The sequence below is a fragment of the Cheilinus undulatus genome, linkage group 17 (assembly GCF_018320785.1).
Source record: "Cheilinus undulatus linkage group 17, ASM1832078v1, whole genome shotgun sequence".
Taxonomy (NCBI): Eukaryota; Metazoa; Chordata; class Actinopteri; order Labriformes; family Labridae; genus Cheilinus; species Cheilinus undulatus.
Window position 1 is genome coordinate 43,173,635 of NC_054881.1, and position 9,195 is coordinate 43,182,829.

Consider the following 9,195-nt stretch of genomic DNA (forward strand, 5'->3'; position numbering starts at 1 on the left):
GACTCCTCCTTTCTACTTTTAGCATGGATGAAGAGGATCGAGGTTGGTCTAATAGGTGCTGGGAGTATTCAACAGGAATATTCTATTGGTGTTTTAAGCTTGTTTTACAAAGTGGACATAGTGCTGCATTAATCATATCTATATCTTCATTTTAAAAGTCGTATTTAGACGTGTGCTACCAGAGTCAGAACTATTTGGCTCACTCCTGCTTATCAGTTCAAAGCAAATATTACGCTGATGCAGCATGGATGGCAAGTATTCGTTGAAGCACAATGTGAAGCGATAAATGATACTTGTATGCTGTTCAGACACACTTTAAGACCACGTGACCAGAATATCATTCCCTTACTTTGTCGGAGGTTTTTTGCTTTTGATTTTGTGACTTGGCTCGTAGTCTGACGCCGTCTCGTCGCTGTTTTCCTCGGCTGATGAGTCTGATCCTGATCCACTCCCAGATCCTGAGCCAGACCCCGAGTCTGAGGAGCCTGAATTTCTTCTCCTTTTGGATCCACTCGATGAGTCTGATTCATCGCTGCTCGACGAGTCCTGAAAAAAAAGATATGAAAAGAAGAATACTCACGATTAAATCCCACCATTGTCTCCTGTTTCAAATCCAGATTTGCGACACGTTGAAACGTGCAGCTGCTTGAACCAGGCCGCTCTGCAGCATTCTGAAAGCCTGTCAGCTGCAAGTTAGAGCCGTGAGGTGCCTTTACAATGGCTCTTAATGCACTGTAAATCTTTGGTGCACTAAAAATCCCCAAACTGGACGAGACCAAAGACTAAAACCTCAAGGGTGAACGATAGATAGGTAAGAAACAAACCTCATCTGATCCACTGTTGGAGGAGCTTTGTCTCTGCTGCTGCTGCTGCTGCTGAAGCTGCTGTTTCCTGAGCATGGCCGATCTCTGCACTGCGAGGATACTTGGGTTGGACTTCCAGAACTGCAAACAATGAGTACAGTGGAAGATTAGCTAAAAAGTATGTGAGCATTTTTAATAAGCTTTCACATGACAAGAGCTGATCGCTCAGTTTAACACCCAGTGGCACTAACAGGACACTGCAACTGTGCCAAACTAGGTGAAAGGTCAAACTGTATGAACTCTGAATAGGGCATGTCAGGATTCAGAGAAATCATTGATTTGATTTAAACCTCAAGTTGAAGTTAGCGATTTAATGTGATAAGACTTCAGATAAATACATTCAAAAGTACTGACAATCACAGGTAAACATGTTTACCCGCATGATAAAACCCTCCGCTTTTGGAGTTGGACATTATTTCTTATTTAATAAAAAACAGACCAAGTCTGGCTACACACTGGACGATTTCAGACCCTGACATCACTTGGCTTTACCTAGAATACTGAAAATGAAAATGTGAGCACTGACAGCCCCAGGAGTGACATTTCTTTACCTCAGCTCCGTCGATGTTTGACTTATTTGGCGGCTCGATCTTCTCCTTGGATTTCTCATTGTCAGAGTCTGACTGGCTGCCGGAGTCCGAGCCGCTACCTGAGTCGCTGCTCCCTGATTGGCTGCTGCTGCTGGAGGAGCTGGAACTGGAGCCTGAGCCGGACCCCGATCCTGAGCCTGATCCAGAACCGGACTCATCATCAGAATTACTGAGAGAGAAAAAAACGAGAGGGGGGAAGGCAATGTGTTAGAAATCAGCCGATGAACCATCGTCAATTCAATCGGTCTCACATGCCGGACACAGATCACATTTAACCAACCGTTGACCCCTCTATGAAGAGCATCATCAAGGCTTCCAACAATAATCAGATTTAAGCAAATGTTCAGCCTCTATTGAAGGTTCTTATGCACAAAAAACATGATGGCATGAAGTGTTAAATGCACACTGATCAGCACTAATATTTATCCAGTCCTATGGGTCAAACTTAAGTTCTACTGGAAAGTAGAAATATAAAAACAGACTGTAATCACTCAGAAATCTCCGCCTCATCTTACTTATATATTTGGCAGCTTAGTTACTACAGCCAGAGCATTAACAGAGAGTAGAAATGTGCATCACCGCACAATTTTCACCACAATACAACCCAGTGTTAGCCTGAGATGCAGTATGTGAGCCAGTAAAAGCTAAATATTGCAGCATTTTAACAGTTTATATTAGGGATGGATGACACTGGAGTTATGCCAGTATCTGATATGCAGACATTTCAGGGCAACCGCCTGTTTGTGGTGGTACACTTCTACAGTTTGTCAATATTTCAGGCTGATACATGACTTCTACTGCCAATACATCAACTGTAATTATAGGCTGAGTTTTCAATATCTGCCTGTACAAATATTTAACTTGTTAAAATGATATCTTACCTTTTAAATCCAATGACATTGTGCATCCCTGACTTTTATTAATCAGAAAGATCTGCAGTTATTTTAGCTGCAGTCACAGCGCTGTGAACTTGCAACACCCATCCTCAACGCAACAACAGGGTAAACAACTGACTTGTATAAAGCGTAAGAACTCTATACTAATGATCCATGATATTATTAATCAGCTGTAATGTTATGGATTCCACATCTCAATATCAACTAAAATGGTCTGTCTCTTTCCCACAACTATTTAAAAGCAGATCTAAGAATCATTTCAGACCTGCCGTAGTCATTACATGATCATCAGCATCAGCTGCAATGTCATCAAAGATCTCTAAAGAGTCAGCTCTGACGTCCTCTATGGGAGACCAGTACCTTGATTCTCCGCTGCTGTTGCTCACGCTTTCATCCTCGCTGCGTCCCGCCATGTTGAAGTCCACAAGTACAGACTTCCCCCTGACAAACCTGCAGTTTTATCGTCGACGTGGCTAACCTGCAAGAGAAGACAGCTGAATGAAATATAACAATAACACCCATTATTATTGTTGAAAAATGTGTCTCATGCCCGATAAGTTGATTAAATTCAACAGAAAATCAACATAGATACAAAAATAACGAGTGTAAAACTACAGGTAAAGTTTGGATAACAAAAAAGCCTGTTTCCAATGTAAATATGGTTTATAAATAAAACGTGTGGTATGACAGGCTTTTTTTTAGTAATGTGTCTCTCTCAGTAATCTTACAGATGTTGTTAAAATGCTCAACTTTTCAATACTGTTCTAGTTAAAGAGAGTGAAAGAGCAACTACGACCTTAAGAAAAAGGAGATTCTTTCATCCCAGTCCCAATGCAAAGGTGTTTTGGAACAACACTGGGGCAACTGGAGATCTTTGCATGCATGTTTTTAAATTATGCGTCTATATATACATAAAAAAAAAAAAACCCACAGCTTGGAAAATCAATAAGTGAATGAAGCGCTTATTACAACCACAAACTTTCATGTTTGTCATGGGTTGTTTTGGACTCCTTGTCACTCAATTGCATAGCAGAAAGCCTAAAATATTTCAGCTGTAGAAGCTAAATGAAAGAAACTGAAGAAAGGGAGGGTCAAAAATCAACAGTCATAATGGTCAGCGGGCTGGTACCACACCATGGCTGCCACAGGATGTTTGATGAGGTTTTTTACAGCAGTCATGTTTAGTTTTCTGCATGACACTTCAAATCTTTAAGTGCTACCATTGCATAAGCATTTTTAGACCACTGGTTCCTAACTCGGGCCCGGGACCCCCTGGGAGGAGGTGCCAGAAATTTCAGGAGGGTGTGAGGCTTTGTCTGCTTCGACGTTGTCAAATTAGATTTGCAGATTTTAACTTCAATCATGATAAAAAACCCTTTTCAAAATGTTTCTACAAAGGCCTTTGGTGAGCAAAATGTTTGTAGACCTATTTTCTTCTGATTTTTTATCAAATAAAATCAATGTTAATTTTTCACAGCAATGCATCATTTTATCAGTGTGGCTCATGGGGGCTAAGCTTTTCTGCTCCAGGTAGAAGGGGATCCGAGGAGAAAAGGCTTACGAACCACTGATTTAGGAAAACAACTACAGTGAAACTACCAAGTAAAGAAGCCCCCTTTATGGAAGCAGTGGGACAATTCTGGGATGGCTAAAATGTTTTTCAGGAAGATTCAGGAATGGTGGGCAATAAATGTGGGTCTGAGGCTCTGCTAAATGGTGATAAATGATATAAATATTGATTGTTTTTGCAAAGAGGAATAAATGGTTGTCACAAGACAAGAGGTATAAACTATGACATGATTCTAGTGAAACTCAAACTACATTGAAAGCTGTGAAAAAATTTGATTTTTACATGCTTTTTCAAAGCTTTATTTTTGGGCATTTTATGGATTATAAAGAGACAGGGCAGAGCTGTAAAAATGCAAGAAGAGGACACAGGCTGGACTTGAACCCGGCCTGCATACGTGTGTACGATCAATCTGCTAGGCTATCTGCAACTCAAAAATGTTGACAATATTAAAATGTTGCAAGGAACCTCCGCCACATGGTTTTAATTGCACAAAAATATTGGCATAAATTCTGTATATTTTATATAAATATCCCTTTATGATCAAATCTCCATTAATTTAATGACCTCTGACATCAAAAAGTACAGAAAACAGGGAGATGCAGATGGCTTAGCAATTAGTTCACACCTCATGAGTGGTAGCTAAACTTCCAAATCTTTTAAATCTGACCTCTGGCTCCTTTCCTGTGTGGAAGTCCTTGCCTCTTTCCCCCTAATGTCCTACTCTATCCACAGCCCTGTCCTCTCTAATACAGTAAAAAATGCTACAAGAGTATATCCTCAGAAACAAGAGCAGAAACTTAATGAGCTTGTGTCATATTTTCAAACAAGTACAACAGCAACATTTGGAAAGTGGGTGGAACTGGCAAGGAGCTAAGGAAATCCTGCAATTTTTGATAATACAACATATAAAACACATTGCAAAAGGCTAACTGAAACGAATATGAAAAAATATTTATGTCGCCTACACAAGCAACGCTTCCTCTACCAGCATGCTTACAATTTTACAAGGGAAGTCTGAGAATAACAGCCACGCTTTCACACTATTTTGATGTAGTCAGCTGCAGCTCAGGCCTGCGACTGCTTGATTATAAAAAAATAAAAAAGTGTTGGAAATAAATAAGACAATAGATCAGTTGTTGTAAGACTGAAGACAGAAAGAGAAAGAAACTGGGATAAGACTACTTAAGTTATTGTGTGTACATGCATTTCATATCATTGCATTATTAAGCACATATTTTTCACGTAATTTGCATAAAGGCCAACTATTGGTGCAGTTTAGGCAGTGTCAGGATTTTCTCAGATTTTTTCCAGGTATAATCAGTAATAAACTCAATATTTGGTGTGTAAGGATTTGTATTTTTTGCTGGGGGTAGGGTTGCTCGGTTATGGCAACAATCATAATCATGATTATTTCTGATTGGTACTGTGATTCTGATTATTAAGCATGATCGCTTACTGTTTATTCTATACTGTATCACATGCATGTATGGAGCTTTAACAGTCTTTAAACTCAAATATATAAAATAATATAATATGAATAAAGAAAAATAATTCATTTCATGGCAGCAACGAGCACTAAAACATTTACCAGGTAAACCTAAGGACAAAATGAGCGCAGCACAGCATGTGGCACAGTAGTCGTCTAATCACGCTTACATGATTATAGAAAGCCATAACTGTGATTGACATAAAAATGCTCTAACTTTCCCAGCTCTAGCTGTGGCATCAAACTGTTGTTAATACCATTTTTACCAGTATCACATCTAAGTTTTACATTGGTGCGGTGAAAAGCCGATATCTTAATGGCAATATCTGTAAACATACATGAATAACATACGAACTACCACTGAGAAACACAAGGGCAGTGCTTTCTTTAAACATTGTGGCTGGATTCAGGGATTTCTCTGTCAGGTTTAAAGTTCAAGCTAAGCCCTGCATGGCAAATAATTTCAAAGTATTTAACGTCTACTCACAGTAAATAAGTGTACCTGTAACACACCCCTGACCTGCTTAACCCTTCATCCAAGTTCACCCAGTGTTCAGTCTGTCTGCAGCTGGCAGTACAGTTTCACTGAATACTTAAAATAAATGAAAATAAATGTAACAGGTGAGTAAATAATAAGAGGCCGTCTCTGTGCCAGATAACTCTAATTTCGTGAATTCACTGAGAATAAAATGAATCAGCTAGTTTTGTGGATGGTTAAAGCTTGTTGTAACTTCTGCTGTATTTGTTCCCTGAGCTCTGAGGCCTTTGGGCCTGCGCAGGACAGCGAGTTTTTACAACAGAAAATCTATTTGGATGGTACAAACCCCCAGCTGACTCCATTAACCTTAACCATAGCGACGAACTACCCTAAAGTTATCGCTCTGGAACAAACTCTGTGTCATTTTAGCCCCGTAGTAGCTACATTTTAGCTGTTAGCTCCGTAGCTAGCGCCGGCTAATGAAGCCGTCGTTAGCAGTTGGCGGGGTGCGTTAGCTGTAATGTATGCAGACACATCCGACCCGCCAGACGGTGTTTCAGCCTGAATTCAAACAGATATTCAGCAGGGATGCTCTTCATACGATCATCAGCTGCTTTACGACGACGGCTATTTGACATGTACACACTAGCTGTTCACTATGAAGCGTGAGGAACATTTATTGTTTGCTAGCTCGGATGTGTTATGCTACTATTTTGCTTTTCTGTTTGAAAATTTTAACACTCGTAAAACAATAAAAGCCTCCCGGCTGGTTACAGTTTTCATATCTGCGGCGACATTAAAAGTCAAATGAAAAATAAAAGTGATGTATGTCACACTGAACATCAACGTGGGCTCAATAAACATCAAGTGGTCGTTTACTGGGGTTGTCAAGGAAAGTAGCGTTAGCTGTAAGCACGAGGCTAGCACGGGAGCTAACAAAATGACCAAACTTTACGCTAGTTCGTGTTAGCACTGAACCGCTGGAATGTTAGCTTTACCTGCCATGATCCAAACTTGGCCGTTTACATTTAACAGGATTTTACTATGCAAATGTCTCTATGAGCAGTGAACCACAGAAGAGGGCTTACCGTGTTTAGTATTCATTATTAAAGCCACAAACACAAATGAGCTAACCTAACTTCACCCTTGTTACGGTGCAAAAAGTAACCGTGTTAACTGGTGACTTTCAGCCGAAGCCATATGTGGTTGCCGTAGTTAACAGGATATAAGATAAAATCACACACTGTACTGCACATCTATGGAAGAAAAATAGACTTAAGGTGGCAAGAAGGAAGAAGCGAAATAAATAAAAGGGAAAAATAAGACAAAATAAACTAATAAGAACAGAATAAGAAATACAGCAGGATACTGGCTCAAAAGGAAAACAAGGGAAAATAAGAATAACATAAAATAAAATCTTATAAAAAGGAAAAGGAAATGAGACAAAAAAGTAACTACATTTCTACTAACAACTTCAAATTATAAGGCATTTCATTAGAAAAGAAAAAATACAAATGAAAAATTAAAATACACTGATTACAACGCAAAAAAATGAGTCAAATAAACTCAAATAAATATGTCAAAAAATAAACGAAATAAAAATAAGCAAAAAAATCTAAATTTAATAACTTAAATGTAAGAAACAATTAAAATAATGTCAAAAAGAAAAAGAGAAATGCAAAAATAAAATAACTTTAAATACAACCAATTACTTTGAAATACAAAAATTACATTAGATAATATTAATATAATATAAAATGCCCCCAGAACATCTGCAGTATCAGTAACTACGACAACCACGGACGCATTCGCTTCAAAGTCATCAGTTAACACGGTCACCCGTTGCACCGCTACACCCTCTTCCATCTTGTTTTCATTCGCCGCTCACTTCTCGCGGCTTTTACCGCATCAACACGCAGCGTTAGCTCACCTACCAGCGGAACTATGGGATAAGTAACTCCCGTGTTTCCGTTACCTGTGAATCTCCAACGAATCCGGTGTTTTAATCCACCTCTCCGGGGCTTCTTTCTTCTTTTATTCCAGCAGAGAGCTAACAGCCGCTGATAGCTAACAGCTAGCAGCCGCTGATAGCTCAGGCTAGCTCGTTAGCCTTCTCCCAGTGAGGGAGAGCAGCCCCGGACGGTTCAGTTCAGTTAAACTTGTTCAGAGCTGGTTTTCCTCTCCCCTTCAGAAATCAAATAAGTCCCCGTCTCCGTTAAAGGTGTTAGCGAGGGTTAGTACTCCACGGTCAGCTGTGATTGCAGAAAGCTGGCATTTCAATCCAGGCTCTTCCGACAACCGGCCTCCGCCATGACGCCGTACGGTTCACTTCTCTAGGAAACCCCGGACAGTGACGTCACGACCGAGCTCCTCTGCACTCCGCAACAGAAGCAAACATCTGGCACCGCTTTTACTCTACTACTGTTATTCAAACCCAGAAGACATGCCCTATTATTTTAACAAAAACAACTGGGCTGTGAAATCTGCAGGGTGGGGGTCCTTCGGTTAGGGAGAGGTCATTCTAAAAGCGTTTCTTATCATTCTTCTTATTTAAAGGCCACTGCAGTTACTGGAACTATCCTAACACCCACGTTTCTGGAAAATACTGAAACCAGGACATGACAGGTGAGTTCAGGATGTCATCAGGGAGAGAAGGAAGCTGTTTAGTTTGTCGGAGAGAGAGGAAATGTCAGAGTCTGTAGGTTTAGGTCAGTGATGCTCAACGCGTGGCTCTGGGGCCTCATGTGGCTCTGGAGCCTCATGTGGCTCTGGGGCCTCATGTGGCTCTTTAATGTCTGAATTTGAAACATTATTCCCCCAGAAAACCTAAAAAATTGAAACTTTTCTGCTGCTTTTTACAATTTTCTGCCACTTTTGACCCACTAATGCTACCTTTTATCATTAGATACCACATTAATGCCACTTCTATTTGCCATCTTTTTCTCATTTTTTGTCGCTTTTTCCGATTTTTGCCCTTTTTCACCATTATTTGCCACTTTTCACCCAACTGAGCTACCTTTTGACATTAAAACCACCAGTTTCCTACTTTTTTTTCCCCCATTTTTGCCACTTCTTCTAGCTATTTTTATTCCATTTTGCCATTTCTGTCATTTTTTGCCAATTCAAGCACTCTTTTGCCATCAGTTACCACTTGTTTCCTGTTGTTTGCCTCCTTTTGTCCACTCTTGACTGCTTTTTGCCCATTTTAGTCACTTCTTACTTTTTTATGTTGCCTTATTTTTTGCCACTTTTGGATAGTTTTTTTTCCAACTCATGCTTTAGTAACTTCTCACCCATTTCTGAAACTTTCTG

General features: G+C 39.9%; 1 protein-coding gene across 2 annotated transcripts in view; it reads right to left on the reverse strand.

Annotated features, from left to right (window-relative positions):
* chd1 (chromodomain helicase DNA binding protein 1) overlaps positions 1 to 8,935 on the reverse strand; it is a 30,707-nt gene extending 21,772 nt beyond the window's left edge. The window contains exons 1-5 of one of the 2 annotated variants that reach the window (XM_041810718.1): positions 7,859 to 8,935; positions 2,710 to 2,827; positions 1,415 to 1,622; positions 825 to 944; positions 350 to 546 (exon numbers count right to left, since the gene is read on the reverse strand). In XM_041810718.1, the coding sequence (XP_041666652.1) occupies positions 350 to 546; positions 825 to 944; positions 1,415 to 1,622; positions 2,710 to 2,762 (578 nt within the window). In that variant the 5' untranslated portion in view covers positions 2,763 to 2,827; positions 7,859 to 8,935. The remainder of the gene's footprint in view (positions 1 to 349; positions 547 to 824; positions 945 to 1,414; positions 1,623 to 2,709; positions 2,828 to 7,858) is intronic. The other variant, XM_041810717.1, reaches the window with a different exon arrangement.
* Positions 8,936 to 9,195: the final 260 nt, after the last annotated feature.